General features: G+C 37.6%; 2 protein-coding genes across 4 annotated transcripts; one reads left to right on the top strand and one right to left on the bottom strand.

The window, feature by feature from the left end:
* Positions 1-949: 949 nt before the first annotated feature.
* On the bottom strand, positions 950-10,847 carry ube2ia (ubiquitin-conjugating enzyme E2Ia). The gene is made up of 7 exons (XM_079609482.1): positions 10,580-10,847; positions 7,035-7,129; positions 6,528-6,611; positions 5,908-5,980; positions 5,698-5,807; positions 2,587-2,666; positions 950-2,498 (listed from the first exon to the last, which is right to left on the bottom strand). Exons 2-7 carry the CDS (start codon positions 7,098-7,100, stop codon positions 2,438-2,440), a joined length of 474 nt encoding a protein of 157 aa, XP_079465608.1. The 5' UTR covers positions 7,101-7,129; positions 10,580-10,847; the 3' UTR covers positions 950-2,437.
* il21r.1 (interleukin 21 receptor, tandem duplicate 1) lies at positions 9,784-18,534 on the top strand. 3 transcript variants are annotated; one of them, XM_079609450.1, is made up of 10 exons: positions 9,784-9,950; positions 10,810-10,877; positions 11,919-11,965; positions 12,298-12,418; positions 12,786-12,894; positions 13,046-13,242; positions 13,845-13,990; positions 14,078-14,328; positions 15,307-15,400; positions 17,268-18,534. In XM_079609450.1, the coding sequence occupies exons 4-10, from the start codon at positions 12,319-12,321 to the stop codon at positions 17,958-17,960; spliced, it is 1,590 nt and encodes a 529-aa protein (XP_079465576.1). In that variant the 5' UTR covers positions 9,784-9,950; positions 10,810-10,877; positions 11,919-11,965; positions 12,298-12,318; the 3' UTR covers positions 17,961-18,534. The 3 variants fall into 3 exon arrangements, with proteins under 3 accessions (XP_079465576.1, XP_079465575.1, XP_079465574.1); XM_079609449.1 differs by lacking the exons at positions 9,784-9,950; positions 10,810-10,877 and having other exon boundaries at positions 11,742-11,965; XM_079609448.1 differs by lacking the exons at positions 9,784-9,950; positions 10,810-10,877 and having other exon boundaries at positions 11,827-11,965; positions 14,081-14,328.
* Positions 18,535-23,235: the final 4,701 nt, after the last annotated feature.

Below are 23,235 nucleotides of genomic sequence, written 5' to 3'. Positions count from 1 at the left end.
TTGCTATTTTACAAATTATCAGGACCAGTGTTCGGGGGTAACTCATTATTACAAGTTCAAATAAATATAAGTAGCCTAACGCATTACTTTTAAAATTTACAACAATATATCTGAGTTACTTTGTTTTCCCATTTATTGACTGAGAGCTCTCTTGTACCCATGTTGAGACGAATCAAAATGCAGAGGCGTTGTGTGCAAACATGATGGTTAATTTAGTTTCTAGACTAAAACAAAAAAAATCAATATTCCTTAAAAATTTATAAAATCAGTGAAATGCAGGATCAAAATACTACGCAAATCTCCAATAACTAAATATGTTAAATAAAAGTTTAATTTTTATGCCTTTAATCTCACTTTATTAACCAACGTACTTCATTCTGACCTTCAATGATTCAGTCAACTATAAGCAAAAATTACTAGATTTTTTTTATTGGTAAAGTGTTAAACTTTTTTCTCCTGCATCTTCTTCGTTATCCAGAATGGCAGCACAGCTGAAAGGTTTGTTTGGGCTGTGCCCTCAACTGTAGTGTACACACATGGATTTGCATTTCCTTCAGCCTGAGGATCATTTCACTTTTGATGTGAGTCTTTACATTTGCCCAAAAACTTTTATTATAAAAAAATAATAAAAAAAAAAGCCCATGCAGCCCTGCAGGTGAAAAAAGTACTTTTCTAAAAAAAAAAAGTGACTAATGCAATTAGTTACTTTTTATGGGAGTAACGCAATATTGTAATGCATCACATTTCAAACTAACTTTCCCCAACACTGATCAGGACAATTTATTCATAACTTGAAACCATTCTTTGTAAAAATTATTTTAAACAATAAGGATAAAACATATTAATGAATATATTAGCTTACTGTACCATGTTTAATACACACATTTCTAGGGCCTAAAAAAGGTTTGCTGAAAAACCTGTACACAATCTACTTCATGTCTTTCGTCCTCTAATTGATAATTCATACTTTTTTTCCTTCTTTCACGTAAAGTCTTTTTTTGCTGAGAGATTAGTGATTTCTATAAAATACATGCAAGTTGAACATTTACAGGACTGAAGCATCTTGGATTTACTTGATTTATATAATCAAAAATACACACACAAATGCTAAATAAGACAACAGGCTTTTGGGGAACAATGTCAATCTCTAATTATCATTGAATTGCATATATGAGCTATGATAGCCTGATGTATGTAATATGATACTAAACAAGTTTGTAATATATTACTCAAACAAACACAGATATCTATAAACATTAATAATTATCAACTGAACATGTACACTTACATATAAACATTACTACTAATAAAATTGGTATTTTCTAATTCCTGTTAAATTGCATGCAAACACACGAGAGTGTGTGAAAGTAATTTTACTTTATTCAATCAAAAATAAAAAAAATTGCCCTAGACCCAGCTCAATTCAAAACCACAATATTATTCGACGTCTAACCAACTGCAATGACAGACAACCCAGACAAATTCTAACTCTTGAATCAATTATGTTTGAAGATTTCTATGTTACTGGAATTAAAGTGACCATGACCAAGAACCATGAGAAGACTTACCTTTCAAGCACGGGTTGAAATCAATCCATTCATGGTGTGAAGCATGTGGAAAATGTACCTGCAGTCACGACTGGCTTTGTATAAACATTTTTATTTACTCTATACACTTACATGAACAAAACACCATATAAACACAAAGAGACTGATGCAGCGGTTAACTAACCATTTGATTCAGAGGCCTTGGACTCAAGTCTTTTCTTTTTTCTTTTTGTGAAACACAGACGGCCGAGGCAGCACAATGCTATCATACTGAACGATACATGCTTAGTACACTGCCTGCATCAGGAATGGAAATCTCTCTATAGACACTAACTCAAAGTAAAGAAAGTATAAAAGTATCATTTTACAGCAGTTGAAATACTGACATTAATAGCAAGTTTTAAATCATTAAAACCATGAAAGAGACTAAGGCCAGTCTGAAAAAAAATTAAGCGAAACAAAAGTTTTAGGCTCATGCCTCTGCACCTGTGGAATATCATTTATTCTGCATGTGGATGTTTGTGCCTTTTTTATTTTTGCAAATATGTTGGACTGTTACCAAGCAACCCCATCCACCATAAAAAAAAAAAAAGCCACACGTCACACAACCTAGTGTGACCTCATCTGCTGTGGATTTGCCCAACTGGGAAGCGGGAAAAAAGTAAGAAAAAAAAAAAAAGATTTATACAAAAGACCAAATTTAAAACCTCCAGGAAGAGTTTGTTAGAATGAGCATCAGTGGATTGACAATGGCACAACACATTCATTTCTTTAAGCCCAGCAGTAAATAAGTATGAAGTGGATATGAATTGAAAGGTGGGGGGTGGGCTGTAACAAGGGTGAGGAGACCTGGTCAAAACCCATTTCCATTAAGTGAGAAATCTTGAGGTTTACGGCGAGAACTTTTTGGCTTGTGCTCGGACCCTTTTTTCATACTCCACTCTGTTTTGGCTGAAACAGAAATGCAAACACAAGATTCATAACAAAGGCAATAAGAATTTCAGTCTCTATAGGCAAGGCTATATTTGAAGATGCATACCAGTAAATTGTGTATGCCTCAGCCTGTGCGGGATCCTGAATATTTGGTTCATTAAGGAGTTCTTGGATTCCTAGCAAGATCTAAAAAGATAAAAAGAAGTTATGGTGCTTCATGAGATAATACTGCCCTCTTCAGGAATGCATTGAACACTTGGCTTATGGAGATTTGAAAAATCACATCACAAATCCATGCAACATTTGCAGTTCAAATCTTCTAAAACAAATCAATAATTTGAACACAAAAATTAAACTAGTTATTCCTTAAATTATCTTGAACTACACGTTGCTATTGGATATAACAATTAAAATAGACCACGTGAATGACAACTAACGCTTGTTAACAGATCATTAACCGTTAACTGACAAGACTGTTAAAATTAGAGTTAAGTTAAAGGTTCTCCAAACGATCCTGGGTGACGGCACTTCTTGTTGACGTTCGAACTATTGTCAAACAAAACGGAGGCTAGCTAGACCCTCCCTCCTCCTCATCCGCGCACTAACCCCCCAAACCCCACCCCCAAATCCTTCTTGTCGGTTATTGGCTGGAACATGGTTTGTTATGTTTCGTGGTGCGGGTTAGCCCAGTTTGTTTTTGTTGCCGTTTGTGGAGCCTGGGGTGTCTACAGAGACCGCGTTTTTTTTAGAGTGTGTTCAGGAGACAGGCAGCTAGCGGATAGTGAGGAGATATTTGCTGTATGTGACAAAAAAAATGTTTGGCCTAAAAAATGCGTGACATCGCTTAGAGCACCTTTAAATTAGAAAGAATAAGTATCTGAGATACCTAAATGGTTTAGTTGTACGTGCACAAACAGGCCACATATAATTCAGGAGTGACAACCGCATTTAAACACGGGAGTGAGTCAGTTACCATTCCATGCATGTACGGAACACGACTCCCGAAACTGCGATGATTAACACCGGGGTAACCATAGCAAACGGTCTCCACTATTCTGACCAAAGTAACTTTACAGCGACATAAGACCTGCTGTGGAAGCAGTTGTTCATATGATGCATCATATGAAAGCTGAATAAATAAGCTTTCCATTGATATATGGTTTGTTTGGAAATTTGGTCGAGACAACTATTTGAAAATCTGGAATCTGAGGGTGCAAAAAAAATAAATAAAGTTTTTTAAGTTGTCCATTAATGCTTTCGCGCTTTTGCTGCATTCACTCACAAAAATATATATATTTTTATACATTTACAGTAGGAAACGCGTTTCAGAAAGGCAGGGTGGTTCTGAAAGGCAGATTCAGAATCATAGAGGATCAACAATGCTTAATTTTTAACCTAAAACCACGTAAACACATTGCATTAAATCAAATACACAAAATAATGTTATTTATATAAGCATCACATGCGCCCTTTAAGCTTGGCTTTTTGTGAATGCGGTTGTCACTCCCATTAATTACTGAACTGTCCCAACTGGATTAAGCACTTAAGGTGAAATGACATGTTTGCTACATGGTTAAACATACAACACGTTTTAAAATATCTTGAAAATTACTTCAATTTTAAACCATTTACTGACGTTATTAAAGGGTTAGATTGCCCAACATTTTTGCCAACCCTCATGTCGTTCCAAATCTGTAAGACTGTCATTCATTTGAAATGAAATTGAGAGATTTCTGTCCCTCCATGACCAGCTACACAACTACCATTTCAAAAAAAGATTGCTAAATAGATTGCTAAACATATCAATATATATTGAGTGATTTAGTCCATTTTCTGAAGAGACACGATCACTTTAAATTATGAAAAGATTGAATTTATTCACATAAACATTGATCACTGAGCATAAACAGAAACTCAACCGTACTTGCTTGACGCGCGAGAACCAGTCTCACTGGTTCTCAAATGTGCTGCGTATGAACCCTCATCGGTTCTTACTGAAGCTCAAACCTGCTGCATAACGAGAATGAACCTCATTGGTTCTTGCTGAAGCTCAAACCTGCTGTGTTACACGAGAATTAACCTCTGGTTCGTGCTGAAGCTTAAATGTGCTGCGTAACACGAGAATGAACCTCATTGGTTCCTATAAAAGCTCAAACATGCTGTGTAACACGAGAATGAACCTCATTGGTTCTTGTAGAAGTTCAAATGTGCTGTGTAACACGAGGATGAACCTCATTGGTTCTTGTAGAAGCTCAAATGTGCTGTGTAACACGAGGATGAACCTCATTGGTTCTTGTAGAAGCTCAAATGTGCTGCGTAACACGAGGATGAACCTCATTGGTTCTTGTAGAAGTTCAAATGTGCTGCGTAACACGAGGATGAACCTCATTGGTTCTTGTAGAAGCTCAAATGTGCTGCGTAACACGAGGATGAACCTCATTGGTTCTTGTAGAAGCTCAAATGTGCTGTGTAACACGAGGATGAACCTCATTGGTTCTTGTAGAAGTTCAAATGTGCTGCGTAACACGAGGATGAACCTCATTGGTTCTTGTAGAAGCTCAAATGTGCTGCGTAACACGAGAATGAACCTCATTGGTTCTTGTAGAATTTAAAATGTGCTGCGTAACACGAGAATGAACCTCATTGGTTCTTGTAGAAGTTCAAATGTGCTGCGTAACACGAGAATGAACCTCATTGGTTCTTGTAGAAGCTCAAATGTGCTGCGTAACACGAGAATGAACCTCATTGGTTCTTGTAGAATTTAAAATGTGCTGCGTAACACGAGAATGAACCTCATTGGTTCTTGTAGAAGTTCAAATGTGCTGCGTAACACGAGGATGAACCTCATTGGTTCTTGTAGAAGCTCAAATGTGCTGCGTAACACGAGGATGAACCTCATTGGTTCTCACACGTCAAGCGTACATGCTTGAGCTTCCGTTTATTATATCTGATGTGTGCATTGATTAATTTTTATATGTTAATAAATGCTTACATTAAATCTGTTAATAATATAAAGCGATCTTGTCTCTTCAGAAAATTTGGACTAAACCGTTCAATTCATATGGATTAGTTTAACGATCTAAACCGTCAAAGTGGTAGTTACTTAGACTGTCATGGAGGGACAGAAATCTTTCCGATTTCATTAAAAATATCTTAATGTGACTTTCGTTCCGAAGAGGAACGAAAGTCTAAGAAGATCCAAGCTTTCACAGCTTACCTGCTTGATTGTAATGGCAGGCCTCCAGTCTTTGTCTTCCTCTAAAATAGACAAGCATACGGTACCAGACGGATATACATTCGGATGGAATAAAGGAGGCTCAAATTTACCTGTAGAAGAAGTCACATTATAAAAATCTGGCATAATTAAAAACACAATGTGCCAACAAAGTACAGATAATGGATTAGCTCCACTAGACATCTGATTTACACTTTGGTGGAGAGGAAGGATAGTCATCTTTGAACAGCATCCGAAGTTTGAACAAGCCTCCCTCCCACGGTGTCTGAGAATAAAAAAAGAAGTACTTATTTACTTAAGTCCCCATGTGGAAAAAGAAAATCCAGCTTTTAATGTTGATTATTTGTCTACGTGGCATTTTTAATATGACATATCACATGGTTTGTCTTAAAGTGCAAGTCAACAACACCATTGCTGAGTATTTTCTCCTTAAAACTGCAGTGAACCTAAGGTGTGTCAACGTGCAGTTCACCACTGAACTGGTGCGAGTGAGTGGAGGCGGGGCTATTTTGAATATTCATAGAACTACGTGTACTAAATGAGGCAAGGGTGTAGTGTTACATTCAAGCTATTTTAAGTCATGAAGAAATTTGTTTTCAAATCGTTTATTTTTATTTTTTTATGTGTCATTTTGGTGATCAAAGATGAGTTAAGCATCAAATTGACAACAGGGGGACTTTAACATTTTGTTTTCCAATCATACAAATGACATTCTGTAGTAGTTGAAAAGACAAGAATTCACAGGAGTAGCATTTGATATGATGTGCAAGTGTTATGCGTGCCTGTACTGTAAACATTGAAATGGCACTCACTCCTTTTTTCCCTGGGATGGCACACTCCCAATTCATCAAGTTCATCGTTCCATCAGGGTTTTTTGTCGGTACGGCTACAAAACCCTAAAAAAAAAAAATGTTTTTTATTTGAAATCCTGTGGGTGGCTGCAAAAGTTTCAAAACTTCAGACTCTTAAAATCGTTTTAATCTATGGTCTCGTTTCTGTAAGCACACACCCCAACAGTTTCAATAGTGACTTCTCAGCTGAATAAATTAAAATAAAAGCGACATCTTAAAATAACATTTCCACCACAGATGGAAAGCACTCCCCTTCAGTAACCCATTCGTTGCTTCCCCCCGAAGGTTAATACTGAAGCTCTGAAAATGCAATAAGCTTCTAAAAAGAAAATTGGGTGATTTGGAAATGACAAAAAGACCCTCCACAGGTTTACACAAAGCCTGTTGCTTCTCAAACATTTAAAAGTAAAACAAAACCCATCTCGCTCTTGATTTCTATACAACATCTGTGATCGGAAACATACTTACAAAAGGATGGTCTTTCCGCCAAGCCTTTCGTTCTTGTGCGAGACGACTTAACGCTATACCAGACATGACTTGTGGCCCACTTAATGATTGAAAACCTGGAAGAAACAATATTTTATGGTTAAGCAAGATCCACGTATCTGTAAAACCATACACAGTCATTTTCTTCCTTATTATTAACTAGCAATATTTAACTCGATAATAACAACCCTTTAGTTATTACGATAAAGAACTATGGGAGGTGTGTGTGTGGGGGGGGAGAGATTGGGTTGTAATAACATTCATCAAGATTTGCTTCCATTTTGACCTTTAAATTAAAAATAATAAATTGTTAGGTTGAGACTACCATTAACAGTAAATCTTAAAACTACATTGGGTTCATACAAAATGAGGAAATGTCATTAGAGTATGAAACATATCCAGGGAGCTTTTGATTCTGATTTCATAAGAACATATACAGTAGTGAAACTGTAGCGGAGGCGATACACACTGTTGTTTACTAACTGCACATTTCCCAATGTCTCAGTAGGAGATGTATGATCTGACAGAATCAAACAAATCCTGGTTCTCAACCCAAGGGTCCAGCATGAGTGACTATGTACTATGCTAATTAAATGTGTGCTAATTTGATCAGCAGTGATCAGGTTATTACACTCAAACCTCCTAACCATTTGACTGATCGGGTTATCCAATAATCCATTTCTAAACTCATTTAGATGTCCTCTGGGGTCTCTAAAATGACAAACATTGCAGCTCTCTCTTCATTTCAATTAAGTTCAAAATTGACAAAGATGGTTTCATGATTGGGTTTGATCATCATGAGTCAAAGGGAACATGATTCACAGTGTTTACATCTTTTGTTTTTAAAGGCAGGGTAGGCAATTTGCTCCAGAAAATTATCTTCTATGCTGGTTGAAAGTCTCTTCACATCCTGATAGCAATCACTAACTTCAAGCGGTCTAAATGTATGCATGTACCATCTGTGGAAGGTGTAGAACCATTGAATGTTCACCCCATCATTGTATTCGGTCCAAAAGCAATGATGCGATTACGGTTGGGTACCAAAACTGGGCACCGTTATGGATCCGGTACAAAAGTAACCGGTATGCACGCCGGACCAAATCAGAACGCAGATTTCGGTACCACTTAAATGCCTCAAATCGTCAGTCAGTCGAAATATTTCACCCTCTGGTTCTCCGAAACGGACGTAAGAAGCATCATCACCGCATGTGATCGCTAGTTTACCCTTCAACGCGAGCAAACGATCCCACCGGTGTGATTAGAACGTTCAGATCGCGTGATTATCAACTGCTAAATTTAAATCCGCATTGGCTGGCGCTGAGCCAGTGCTCAATAACAATCCTTTCAATTATAAATTAAAGATGCGTTTAGATGCGCTTTGTGTAGGTATCTGCAAAATTTACTCTATTCTTCTCTCACTTCACTGGCCACTTTCATGTATTTCGGAAGAAGTGGATGGACTGACGCGTTGTAGTAAATCTGACAGATACAATTCTCTGAACTGCGGTGCGTACTACTAACAATGGCGACCATTGTGCATTAGATCAACTAACATTAATCATGAATCATGATAATTATAAAGGTTTCTTAAAAATGACAAAACACATTCACTTACATGTATCAAAGGATAAAAAAATATAATCCAAGGACTGACTGACATGTAACGCAACCAATCACAGTTAGTTTTGTTTCTGCGTCATGTTTAGTGTGAAAATGTAAAGTCAATGTCCCTGCAATAACAGACCGACTTACATCTAATAAATTATTAATTCAAGAAGGTTGTGCAAATTTACTGCAAATAGAGCTTGAAAATCCAGTATTCAGTTAATCCTGAGCGCTCATTGTCACAGTTGTTAACATGACGGCGTTCTTCTTCCATTTTTGGTTCTCTGTAACCTCTCTGGTTCTCTTGTTACTTGGTTTTTGAGACTGCTTTAAAGGAGAACTCCGGTCAATTTTAACATTGAGCTCAATTTTTAGTAAATTTGGAGTGCTGTCAATACAGAGAACAACGACAAAAATCGGTGTTGCCTACACCGTGTTATCCTCTTTTTAAAATTTGCACCCTATTGACTTCAATGGGGCAAGTTTTAAACTTAACCAGTTCTTAGTCTTATCATCCTTGATGTGTCATACAAGTGCCCAGCCATGTTGAGTGATTCCTTAAGAGTGAAAGATATGAATAAAAATGATGTTATATCAGCCAGCGCAAATACCTGTATTTAGTTCCTGTTTTCGGTGGAAGTCCAAAGTAGTCGATTGTCGAGTTCACGCGCATAGGTTTAGTTACTATGATCACGCGCGTGAACTCAACAATCGACTACTTTGGACTTCGACCGAAAACAGGAAGTAAATACAGGTCTGTGCGCTGGCTGATATAACATCATTTTTTTATTCATATCTTTCACATCTACTACAGTCAGATTCACGCGTGTTCACTCTGAAGGAATCACTCAACATGGCTGGGCACTTGTATGACACATCAAAGATGTTAAGAGGATAAAAGCAGGTTTAAAACTTGCCCCATTCAAGTCAATAGGGTGCAAATTTTAAAAATAGGATAACACAGTGTAGGCAACACCGATTTTTGTCGTTGTTCTCTGTATTGACAGCACTCCAAATTTACTAAAAATTGAGCTCAATGTTAAAATTGACCGGAGTTCTCCTTTAAAAACAAAATTTGATGCGCACTTGCAGTCAATTATAAGAAAGAGGCGGAGTTTAAACAGACGAAATGATTGGAGCAGACATAAAGTCCGGCATACATCACTTATGGTTTCACCCGAAGATCTAGGCGACATTGATTAAACCGTTTATAAAAAGTTGTAAATGTTTTAGCATAAAATGACAATCTATAATAGTACGGTGAGACGATGATGTAACGTTATACATGGAGAAGTGAGAATTTTTTTTAAAGTTTTTCTATAAACACATGATTACCTCTAATAAGAGGAGTTGATAAACATGATAAAACAAACAAACTCATTAAATCGCTGAAAAATAATTAGCTGAAAATTAAAACCCTATAACGAAAGCGTAAAATTATTCGGTGAGAACAACGCATGAAGAATGCTATAAAAAAATAGCAAATTACTCAGGGTTTCTATAGTTGGCACAATCGAAGCAACTTATTATAATGAATATGCTCCCCGCCTATATTTGGTTAATGTAAAGAGAAAAGAGCAAATAAACCGCATTGAATGAATATACCTGTCAGATGCACATTTTTTTGCGCGATGCCGCACAGCAGCATTCCTTATTACGCACACCAGCCGCTGGTTGAACCAAATCACGTTTTGTTGCGATTAGGTTAACTCCTCACGTCAAACTACACGGACATGGATGTATACTCTGCGTGTGTGCAATTACATTATTATAAGCAAGCGCGCTGTAATTTGTCGCCTGCAGTCTGGATAGGCTGTTAGCCTAGCATAGCTGGCTAACGTTAGCTAACAAAACCCGCAAACAAAACACCGTTAACTACAGTAAACGTCCACAAATTAACCCTGCTTTTACACCAGACATACCTCGTCAGTGAAGATGAGTACTGTACTCTATCAAGAGCCGTTTAATTGGGAATTCGCGTCACACTCAAAGCAAAAATCTAGCGAAGTTTCCCTCCTGGAAAAAAGAAAACACAGACATTTAGCCAAGATATTTAGGACCCGTGAGTGCACACGCAGATGCCTGAATGAAATGTTCAACAGTGTCCATATATACTGGGTGGAATTGAATAGATTGTTTCCTATAATTACAGGCTGACGAATTGCAAGGTATTCTCTATAAACGCAAACTGATGGATATCACCTGAACTTCCGATTTAAGGTAAAAGACGAACAGTTAATTGATTAATTAAACAATGTAGCTGATTAAAACATTTATATTTTGTGATTAGTTCAATAACACTGCATTTTAACTTCTTTGCTGCATGTTTTTACAGAGTCAGAGAAACCCACTGATTTAAAGGGATAGTTCACCCAAAAATTTTAATTTCTTCATCATTTACTCGCCCTCAACTTGTTCCAACCCTGTATGAATTTCTTTCTTCAGTTGAAGATAAAGGAGGATATTTTGACAAATGTAGGTAACCGAACAGTTGATGGACTCCATTGACTTCCAAAGTATGCAGAAAAAATACTATGGAAGCCAATGCCTTTCTGTTTGGTTTCCCACATTCTTCAAAATATCCTCCTTTATCTTCAACTGAAGAAAGAAATCCATACAGGTTTGGAAAAAGTTGAGGGTGAGTAAATGACAGAACTTTGATTTTTGAGTGAACTATCCCTTTAAGATTTTACATTTTTGGTCAGGCAGTTCTTGGACACCTAAAGGATGTCTTAGCTCTCAAGCGCACATATGATTGAGGATATAAAATGGAATAAATATTAGTCTAATATTCAACACATAAACACATTCTGCTCTTTTTTATACAGTAGGCCTACTGTAGGGTCCGTGTATTACTACCATTTTACAGCACTCATACCATAATATAAAATGTCACACATTATCACTGCTTTTTCATTTTTATCTAGGCTATTCATGTAATTTTTTTCTACCCTTGCCAAGCCCTGATTTATCTATTTTCTGATATACTGACCCCCCCAAAATAGATTCTGCTGACACATTTATCTGGCCCATGATGGCAACAACAGGAACTATCCTTAATTGGCTTTATTTGAGGGGCGGAACATCTGCAAATGGGATCTTGTTTTAACCACAACCACATCCTTCATGTCATACTTTCGTCACAAGCACTCTGACTGTGCATGTAGATCAGTAGAAGATTGGCATAGCGTAAATGTCAGGTGGAGTAATGCAATGTACAACTGGTATTTGATTGAAAACTGCAGATTTTTATATTTTCAGCAACATTTTATATTTTTGTAAACCGGTTCAATGGGAATATTATCAAGGTAAGTTTTAGAATTTCTCTGCTTCTTTTAAAGTCACTTTTACCTGTATTTTCCCCCCAACTCAATCATCTATTTTTCTTGTTTAATCACCGTATGTTGATTATAGACTAAACAATATGATAATACACATCTTAAATGTTTGTGATGCTTTTCTATATTTTATATGTATAAATGTGTAATTATGTGTATGTATTATTAAATACATTTATTTTCTTAAGTTTGTTGTTGTTATAACATTTTATCTTTTTTAAAATGAAAAATGAATTAAATCAAACACATTACCGATTTAAATGCCGTTATGTATTAAAATAACATGTTTGCTTTCTTTGCAGTTTGCATGTAGGCTCTGTACAATGCATTTGAGCAGGGCTGACCACAGTTTATGTCATTGTTTCTCCACAATGGCTCTATGGCAAGCCATATTCTTGCTTGTTTGTGGACTTATTGAGTGCAGTAAGTTTGCATTTATATTACCATTCCTTTAACACTGTAAAACATTTTTTTTTTGCTGCCTTAAATGAAATACAATCAACTTAAGTCATTTCAACTTAAATTACATTAAACTGACTTAAGTTTTTTTTGATGAGTTAAAACAATGTAAAAACATAAGTTGTCATAACGTATAGATCATATACTTATAATGTTTTACAGTGAAAGTCATTTGTATCAACATAAGTGTAAACATCCTCAGAAGGATATCGCTGCAACTGTATGATCTGCCGTGTGTCCTTTGACCTAAGCAGGTGTTGCTTTGAGAAGAAACGCTGCACCGTTTCTGTAGCTCGATTGACCACATTTCCTCTCACATCACTCTTTGCAGATGACGCCGTGTGCAGTGTGACCTGCACCACAGACTTCATCTCAAAGCTGAACTGCTCTAACTCTGACTCGGCAGGAACGGCTTTGTGGGATATTGTGGCAAATTGCAGGTACAGATCTAGCACGTTGTGATCTTTTGAGAATGTGAATCTACTGAATCATTGTCTGGCCTCTGCTCATTGTTTTTTTTTTTTTTTTTTTTTTACCTGCTATTACCATTGGTCAACACATTGTTTAATTAGCACGTTTCATGTCTCGCAGTGATGAATTTTCTGCTGTAAATGGGAACTGCAGTATCAAATCGCCACAATCCTGGTGCACAATTGAATCAGAGGATCTGGAGATGATAATGTCCTATGATACCAACTGCTCTATCATAGTAACACAAATGGCCAAACAAGGCAACATGGAGACCCCGACAAGGCGTTACTCTGAACAAATTGTTTTATACAAATCTAGTAAGTTCCTCTATCCACTTCAGCAGCAGTGTAAAAATAAGTGTAATATACAGTGAAATCCAAATCTGAGATCACTACAAAAAGTGCTTTGTAGTGAAAACCTGCTCTTTAGATTATAACAATGTTTTTCAAACAAGTTGTTTGGGGAACCCAAAATGGTTCTTCTGTGGCATCGCTGCAAAAACCCCCTTCTGGGGCTTTTCTTTTTAAGAGTCTTATAGTTTTTGGTTTGTCCTCTTTTGCATTAAAGTTTGTGCCAAACCTGATGATCATGTTCTCCAGCATGATTCTAGATGACCCACAGAGCATCTTGAGCTTCAGTGGAAGAAGAACATCTGACTGGCTGTACAAAGAGTCACATGATCATCGTTAAACGCACATCACTGATTAGTGACGTAGAAATTGTGCAGAATCTTGAATATCGCTACTTAATTTTACATCATAACCTTACTCAAAACCCCTTAAACCTTTTTGTTGGAATAGGATTTGAATCCCAGATTTTGAACGTGATCTCAGACTTTTTGGACTCCACTGTAATTCATCGGCCTCGTTTACTTATGTGCATTATTCACTAACATTTGTTTTGTTTTCTTTTTTTATAGTTAAGCTAACGCAACCTTTCAACCTAAGCATTGCAAAAATTGATGGGGGTTTCAACCTCACTTGGGATGTGGCTTATGAAGACCACGATCTGTATAAAAAATTATACTACAGAGTACGGTTACGAACTAAAAGTGACCCAGATGAGGTAAAAGATCAATTTGTCTATCCATATGGAGGGGAAAATTACACATATTTTGCACACTTTTTTTTGAATATGCTGATCATTCCACAGAAGGCGCAAATTTACACTACGCAGCAGAACCAACAATCCATGGTTATCATCAGTGAAAAACTCCTGCCAGGGAGGCAATATGTGGCCAACATTCAGGTCGCTGTAAATCCGAGGTGGTTTACATCCATGTGGAGTGAATGGAGCAACAGTGTTGAATGGACATCTGACTCTCCAGAGACCGATCAGTACTATTTCCTGCTGCTGGCACTTCCTGTTGTGGCGGTGGTGCTGCTGGTGTACACTGGGAAACTGTGAGTCTCACTTCTATTTGTCCAGTATTTCATCTTGGCCTGGTTTCACATACTGGGCTTAGACTTAGCCAGCAGTAGGTCTTAGTTTAGACATTTAAGTAGCTTTTTATAAACGTTATTTTAGGGAGATGGTGTGCATCTTGAGACAAAACAATGGCACTGATGTATTTTTAAGATATGTTTATACTTAAGATAGGATAGGCTTAAGCTTTGTTTGTGAAACTGACACTTATGTTCCAGTTCAGATCTGCATTTGTCCAAAAAATTGCATTCTCAGTACTAACTGTTTACTTGCCAAAGATACATTTCAAAGTCTAGCTCTTCATGGAGGCCAAGATGTACATTTTAAGACTTTAGGGAATTGTACAAGCTCAAACAGAAGTCACTTTGTGGGATATGGAGAAGTGAAGCAAACTCAAACCTCTCTCATTATGACTGTTTCTTCATTTATGAGTCACATGAGTATCTTTATTATCTGTTAGTCAAATGCCATTGAGGCTTATATTAACCTTTCAAACCACCTAGATCAGGTCACTCCTTCTTAAAAATCTGAAAGATTATGTACTGAGAAGTTTGCCTGATATCCCACATAGTGACGGGCTTAATAAAAGACTACAGACAAGCGTGATCTTAAATTTCGATAGCGCCTCCTCTAAATGAGTATTCCAGTAATCGATATGACGCCACTTACCGTATATGAATAGTCCTTTCTCACCTCCTACGTTCGCACAAACCACAACAGCAGCAAATATGTTTGTGCAGACAGTCTATGTTCATGTAGGTCAAAAACCTGGAGGAAGTCAGAGCTACAAGCTCTGCAAGTGCGTAAAGCTCGACAGTTTCCATGACAGTTGCTGTTTTCATTTTTTTGTTTTTCAGCACGTAATCATCATATGTCCAGAAATAACTTGCCTGTTTTAAATGCATCCACCAAACTACACTCCAGTCGTATAACACTTTGTCTTTTTTCATGTATAGATGGGGCATTAAAAAGCCGACCTTATGGCAGCACATCCCAAGCCCGTATGAGTATTTCACACCGCTCTACCATACATATCAAGGAGACTTTAAGGTATGTTATGTTTCTAAATCTCTTGTGCATAAGCAGAAGTCTCTGTGCGTGTAACATTAGGGGACTTTCATACATGCGACTTACTTAACCTCACTCGCAAGCGGGGAATGTGACATTTTTCAAATGAGTCAGTCTGTAGGGGCTTCAAAGGAACAGGAGGGCTCACTTAACATTTGGTAGCGATTGCGTTAAATATGAAAACTGAAAGTAGCAATGTTCCCCTCTAATGGAAAGTACTATGAGTACTTCAAACCCAAACTCTGATAAGGTGGGTAGTTATAAATAGTTGTTTTTAACTAAAGGGGAATTTAGTGAATATTCCACTGGGTAGGCTAATGTGAGGTAAAAATACTACCCTCTATAGAAAACTCAGAACAACTAAATAAAAATAAATGATTTCTTGTTGTTATTGTCCCTCAGAGCACTTCAGTAACTCTAAGATATTAATAGTCGCAGCTTAAGGATTTCTCTGAAACGTTAGCGTTTTGAAATGTGACGGTGTCGTGAACTTGCAAGACTCGAGGGACCAGCTTTATTTAACCATAGCAGTAAATGAGGAAATCGTGGCAGCTATGTGGTGATCTTTATTTTCAAACTGTAAAGGAACACATATACCAGTAGAGGTCAGTAACAGGCTGCATTAGCAACTAAAAAAAAAAAAAAAAAACTTTTAGAAGGATATATTTAACAAAGTACTGTGTGAAAAAATTAAAATAGTGGAGGTGTGTCTGGGGTAAGTGTTTTGATCTGCTCCGTTTTTGGTGTAAATCGCTCCGTGACATCCTCTGTAATTTCCCAACCCCCCCTTAATCCTAAAATAGATTACTCAGAAAATTCTACTAAATCAATAATTCATAAATAATAATTGTATACCTGCATGTTATGTCTTTTTGTTTTGAAGTTGTGCTGTTTTGCGTTCATAATATTAGTTTTTATACGGTGTGCACAAAGCACCTGACAAATGCTTTCATTTTTACTTCATTCGTCTAAAATCATTTAACGTTACTAACCATTCATAAAGATGAAAAAGCTTTTAATTAATGATTTTTATAAAGACATTTTAAAGGTCAGGAAATGATGATTGCGATAAGATAATCTGTGAGTAGGCGTTGTTTTGAAGAAGTGTTTTGACATTAAGCGGTGTCGGGTTTATCGGGTTCATTTAGTGGATCAGAAGTACTAAAGACTGGAGTAATGATGCTGAAAATGCAGCTTTATCGCTGGAATCAATAGTTATTTTAAACCGTAATATTATTTCACATGCATTTTTACTGCATTATTGATCAAATAAATGCAGCCTGGTTGAGCATAAGATAGGCTAATTATTTTACACAAACTTTCGAATGGTAGTTTATACATTTCACATAATCAATACAATGACTTGAATACACCTCATTTAGATGAACATGTTTTTAATTTCATAATTAAAATTGGGTAAAAATGTTTGAGGGGGCATAATCTAAAACATTTAGTCTCATAATGGAGACAAACAACTTATCAAAAGAAAGACATTCTTGAATATAATCATTTGGCATAATTCTTTATAATTTCTCAGAAAAACAAAAAGTTAAGCAGTTTTCAAAATCTTGTGATGCAGGAATTAAAAAAAAAAAAAGTTTTTTTTGTATACATTTTTATCTTTTTTTCTTTTTTTTTTTTTGTCATTGACCTACCAGCGAATACAAGATCAACAAGTGTATAATTTAGTAATATGGCAGGACTATGGAAGTGACTGTCCCGCCAATTGGCCAGAAAACTTTCACACTTCTCACATACTTGTTTTTGATCCCTCCAGTCTTTAACTTAATGTCATTTAATTTTCATCATGACCAAATAAATAAAATTATCTACTTGTGTTTTATTTCAGAGGTGGGTCGGACCAGTCCTGACATTCAATAACTTAGATTTCCATGAGAAGAGCACCACTTTGCAGGTGCTTTGTGTGAACCAGCAGAATGACAGCTCAGAGGAACCTAGTAACAGCAGTAACGGTGAGCGGGACTTTGGTCTGGCGGGTCAAAACTCATCGAAACTCTACTTCCTTGGTGGCAACAGTAACAGCGTCGCACACTCCGGCGGACACATATCGATGGACACCGTTACAGTGTCTGGTCAGGAGGGCGTCGTGGCCGACTGGTCCGGTGACAGTCACAGACGGAGCCTAGAGGACTTCCTCGATGACAAAGACACCAATCCGAGAGCGGCTGAGATCGCAGACAGACAGCCTCTTGTACCTGAAGGCAGCGGGAGTTTACAGGGTTTAGACTGTGATGACTGGCATCTACAGGAGCATGACCTGGAGAACATTGAACAGGTCTCGCTGGACTCTTACGGTTTCAATGAGGAGTCCGATGATGGTTACCCACAAATGGGATTGGATTTAGACACCATAGACAGTGGATTTCAGGAGTCAGACTGTTCAAGCCCGTCGGCTTTTGAAGGGAACGAGCAGATAGAGACTGATTCACTGGATGGCGTGGGAGGCTCCCGTTCGAATTATGTCAAACAGTGGGTGGCTTTTATAGCAGTTCAAGTTGATGCCCACAGCACTGGAAAGTAGCTGTTCATGGGAGTTTCTACTACTACCTCGAACTGAATCAACCGCAACTGAATAATAAAGAGGAGATGGTGGAAGCGTCTATATAAAATATCTGAAGACATTGAATCTCCTTACACTGAACTGTATTTGTGGCATAATGCCACAAAATTGACTAAATGTTTATCAGTTGTATGATCGTTCACAGGACATTGGTTTACGTTAGGCTGCAGGACAGTATGCATGGGTGTATCTTAATTGACATAGGCCTACTATTAATCATGTAGATCAGAGTTTGCGCGACTAATAATCATTATCCATCACTCTAATTGTACATGTTCTGTCATGCTCTATTTTTATCTATCAGTAAAATATTGTAATGCTTGGCATTTTTAATGTGACATTGATATCACAAGAACTTCTGTGGCAACGATACTGAACAAAATCACATGAATTATTCCACTGAACTATACATGTCTCATTTTTCTCTTCAAATTTCCCCTCTCCTGGTCAGTTTTGCACTTCAAGACTATATTTTCTTCCCTATTCTTCACTTCTAAATCCAAATAATTATGGAATCCCTTTTCACCTCAGAGTTAAAAAATAAATAAAAATGAAAGTTAAAATGACAAGAAATAAAGTCTCAGAGTAAAACTAAATAAATAAAAAGGCAACTATGACTTTATTTGTCACAGTTGTGATGTAAAGTCATAATTGCCTTGGAGTCTATACTTAACATAATTCTATAATTAAGATCACAACCACTGCCTATGGTATGCAAAAGTACAATTAGTGTGTCCTAAATCATAGTCTGTAGAAACAAGCATGCCAAAAGTGCCTGGGTGGTTTACTATCCCAGCTAACAAAAATAGGTTGTTTTGCTTACATTCCTATTAAAGGAACACAGTGACTTTTTGGGACTTTGGCTTATTCACCGTTTCCCACAGAGTTAGATAAGTCCATACATACCCTTCTCATCTCTGTGCGTGCCGTAACTCTGTCTAACGCACCCACCGCTAGCTTAGCTTAGCACAAAGACTGGAGGTAAACGGCTCCAGCTAGCATACTGCTCCCAATAAGTGACAAAATAAGGCCAACATTTTCCTTTTTACATGTTGTGATTTGTATAGTCACAGTGTGTACAAATAACAAGGTCGCATGACACACAGCCATCTTCTAACCGTATAATACTGGGAACTATGTGATGCGATCTGGGAAAACCTGTCGGATGTCGTGCTGGTACGTTTTCAGTAAGGTCTAAAAATAGATTGAATGTCAGTTTTTTGTCAAAATTGGGGTTTCATTCAATTATTATTCTCCAACATATTATCTATCATCTTTGAATATGAATCTTGGGAAAATTCACTAGTTTAGTGCAGAAAATGTCTTTATTTCTCTTTAAGAACACACACGGCTGAGCGGAAGTGCGAAAAAAAAATCGCCCATATAGCTCTCCTGCTCTTAACACTACAAATACAGGTTCACCTATCAAAATAAACCACATAACAGAATAAAGGTCCAGCCAGTCCTGTGTAAACTACAACGGCACGCACGTTTTTATTTATTTATTTTTATCCAACGTTATCGTGTGATGCGGAGCGGAGCACAAGAGAACAACGAAGTCTGAAGTAGCTGCTCGCTAAAAGATCTTGCTCGCCTCTCAATTGTCCAATTTCAAAACAGTTTTCACAGGATGCATTTTGAGTTTGTTGATACCTAATCTATGATGATTACTAAAATATGTGATATGAAAAAAAAGGCAATAAAAATAAGAGCGCCAGTCGTCCCGCTAGCAGGATGTGACAGTTAATTAAACCTGTTTTTCTCAAAATTCCGTTCCTGAAAATCATAGTGATCAGCCGACTTCAGGTAACCATAACTTGTGTTACAAACAAACGATGAAAGAAATAAAAATAGATCTGGAAAGGGCTTGAAACCGGCTTTAATATGTACAGCTTTAAGCTGTAATATGTCAAATTTCACCATGTGGTGGGTTTTCCCAGATCGCATCACATATTCTCAGGAGGCGAAGGTGATTAAGGTGATTAGCGCAACACTCTGAGCGAACTCTATACAAATCACAACATTTAAATCGGAAAATGTTGGCGTTATATTGTCACTTATTGGAAGCAGTATGCTAGCTGGAGCCGTTTACCTCCACTCTTTGTGCTAAGCTAGGCTAGCGGTGGGTGCGTCAGATAGAGTTACGGCACGCACAGAGATGAAAAGGGTATGGACTTATCTAACTCTGGGGGATAAGGAGAATAAGCTAAAGTCCCAAAAAGTCGCTGTGTTTCTTTTAAGTTATGAAAACATTACTTCTTTAAGTTCTCTGAAAGTTCAAAAGTTAAAGGGATACTTTAGGATTTAGCATTAAGCTTTGTATCAGTAGAAAACCTGTTTGTACCTGTAGTATTTTCTAATTACCGTGCTTCCCCCACTCATATCCCCCTGAGACAAGAGATTTATGTATTTTTTGTCAGTAAAAAATCCTCAGATGACGCAAAAATAAAAAATCCTCCGATAAAGCATTGGCCAGAGGCTAAAAACTACAGCCAGTAGAAGACGCTAGATCCGCATGTTTTCAACGCGCTCATAGAGGGTGGGATCTCACTCACAGAATGTAAAAATAGTTTCAGCCATTTTTTTTTTTGGAAGCTAAGCTAACAGGTTCTTATTCTGTGGAGAAAGCTGAGTAGTAGGGGTTACCATCCTTTTTTTCCTGGACATGTTCGGCCGTCGAGATCGTCCAAAATGTCTGGGATTCGGCTTTTGCTTTCTGCAGTCGCCATTCATTGTTTACATGCACACCTTTTGTTTCAATCTAACTGAATTCATACCGATTGGTGAATCTGAATGTAGTGTTTACATGAACGCTAAACAAGTCATGGGTTAATGTGCATTTTAACATTGCTAAGAAAATTCCCTCTCCTCCATGAGAGATACGAGACCGGTGCGTCTCACAGGTCCTGCTCATCAGTAATCACGCCACTGGCCTCGCGTCGTTCTCCCGCGGCCCTCAGTCTCGTCCTGCTCGCCACAGTAAACATAATGAATGGCGACTGTAGAATGCAAAAGCCGAATCCCGAACATTTTGGGCAGTCTCGAAATCCCGGGCAGACTTGTTGCCTCACTCACTAGTAGCCTTAGCCTGGGAAAACCCAGACCACTCTCAGTTTTAACTGAGTTAGGGTCTGGCAAAGCTCCATAGACAATTCATTTCCACAGGGGCGTCACCAACGGACGTCGCTCAAATGGCTCTGGGCGCAATTGGATAGATCTAAAACCAATCAGAGCGACGGAGAAACATCTGAGACTCTCAGCAATTCTCTGTTGTTTGTGTTTTTCAGGAAGATGTAGCAATGGCTTCTGGCGACTTTTGCCGTTTTTGTAAATGAGCATTTTAAATCGCTTGAAACAGACGCGATAGCTGATTCGAACGAGTGATGTTCCACGGCTGCATCCATCTCTGTAATGTACAAAATCTGCGTCACCGTCGCTGCTCTGTCGTCATCGTGTAAAGCCCGCCCCAACGTTTCTGATTGGTGCCGCGATTTCGACGGATTGGAAATGGGTTTCAATGGGCTCTTTGCCAGACCCACTTGCAGAGCAAATCTAAATTTGCCGGAAGTGGTCTGGGTTTTCCCAGGCTATAGTAGCCTAGCCTTGTTGTTTAACCTCTTACCGGTAGGCGTGGCCTCGTAGGGCAGTGAAGCAAGTGCATTCTGGGAGTTGTTGTCTTTCATCCACATGATTTCATCCACATTTTCTGGCTTTTCTCAGTCAAGAAGGCTCCAAATTAAAAAATAATTTCACATTTCTACTACATAAATGACCCATTTTAAATACACATTCATCTTACAGAGGTGAAGTATCCCTTTAAGGAAACGTTCCATTTTATCATTCTTAAAACATTATGTGAACGTTTTTGAATGTTCTCTGAACATTCTCAAACAAGTAGTAGCAATTAAAAAAAATTGATGAAGGTCCAACAAAAACATTTTAGGAAAAAAGTTATATGACCGATGTATCAATAACATTTTTATGCTAACATAATTAAAGATCAGATCATTTTAAGCGAGCGTTCTATTGACTTTACTGGAAGAGCGTTTGTTCATAACTTTGAGAGAACCTCGATAAAACTTTAGATAAAGTTCTGAGAACATTACCTGTTTAGCTGGGATGTCAGGTGACGTGTCAAAAATGATTCATTGTACTTGCTTTTTGAGCTGACAAAGATGTAACCAAAGTTAAAGTTCAAGAATTGGTCACTAAAAAGCCCTGTAGGCCTACAACCAATATTCTGAAAGTTTGGGGATGTGTTAAAATGTTTGAATCTAAGAAGAGTCATGAATTAAGTTACATGCTAATGTTTACATGCTAACACCAACAGTGCATGACAGGAGCCTGGTGATTTTATGATGTATACTGTTGACATGATACCGCATACTCAGCATTAGCCGAAGGACATACATTTAGCGTGTATAGCAGAAGTATGGGAAGTAAAGTGCGATCAATGCTATACTGATTATCTATTGAGGTAATACTGAGAAATTATGCACTTTGCGACTTGTTTTGCATGAGGATTACATTAGCTGTGTAGTGAGTTATCAGTGTTTGCTGCACAGAGCAAGATAAGGCATGAGTCACAGACGGATCTACAAAATGCCAACCACCTGATAATAATACGGGTATTTCTACATATCAGATCTTTTGAACAAATAATTAGCTCAGCAGAATAGGTCGTTTTTTTTTTGTTTAGGTTTTTTTGTGTGTGTTTTCTATTAATGCTCTATATCTCTTGATTTTTGTGAAATTATTTCATGCACTTTATTTTCATGTTCTTATTATTTATTAGGCTGCTCATAATACTTTGATGGTTGTAGGTGATTTCGTTTGCAAATAGAATGGACGTTTTGAAAGCAAACTTTATGGTCACTTGACAAAGACATGACTAAGGCCCTTTCACACGATAACTACAAGGATAACTTTAAAGACATATTCTAAAAAACGTTCTAACTATAAAATAATCCAGAGTCCACACTACAGCTATAACAATAACGGCACAGAGAAACAATATTGTTTGAATCGTGATATTTTTTTCCCCCAGCTGATGAAGGGTACAAACATTGACAGCCAATCAGAATCCATCCTGCTTTAAAGAGCTCGAGCATTTAATGCTGCCGACGACAAAGCATTTTTGTTGGTGTCTCGCGACTGTGCGTCCTCCAGAGGCTGCAACGGATTCAGTGGGATAACGAAATGAAGCAACACTGCTGGTGAGTTGTTTACATTTATG

The sequence above is a fragment of the Phoxinus phoxinus genome, assembly GCF_949152265.1.
Source record: "Phoxinus phoxinus genome assembly, chromosome: 1".
NCBI classification, from domain to species: domain Eukaryota; kingdom Metazoa; phylum Chordata; class Actinopteri; order Cypriniformes; family Leuciscidae; genus Phoxinus; species Phoxinus phoxinus.
The sequence above is the reverse complement of the archived record's forward strand: the minus strand, read 5'-3'. Positions and strand labels throughout refer to the sequence as shown.

Coding starts and splice junctions, on each gene's coding strand:
- il21r.1 (XM_079609450.1), top strand. CDS start 12,319: ATGCATTTGAGCAGGGCTGACCACAGTTTATGTCATTGTTTCTCCACA. Junction 12,419..12,785: donor TTGTGGACTTATTGAGTGCA/GTAAGTTTGCAT, acceptor CACTCTTTGCAG/ATGACGCCGTGTGCAGTGTG. Junction 14,329..15,306: donor CTGGTGTACACTGGGAAACT/GTGAGTCTCACT, acceptor TTTCATGTATAG/ATGGGGCATTAAAAAGCCGA.
- ube2ia (XM_079609482.1), bottom strand. CDS start 7,100: ATGTCTGGTATAGCGTTAAGTCGTCTCGCACAAGAACGAAAGGCTTGG. Junction 6,612..7,034: donor GGCGGAAAGACCATCCTTTT/GTAAGTATGTTT, acceptor TTTTTTTTTTAG/GGTTTTGTAGCCGTACCGAC. Junction 2,499..2,586: donor GAGGCATACACAATTTACTG/GTATGCATCTTC, acceptor TTTCTGTTTCAG/CCAAAACAGAGTGGAGTATG.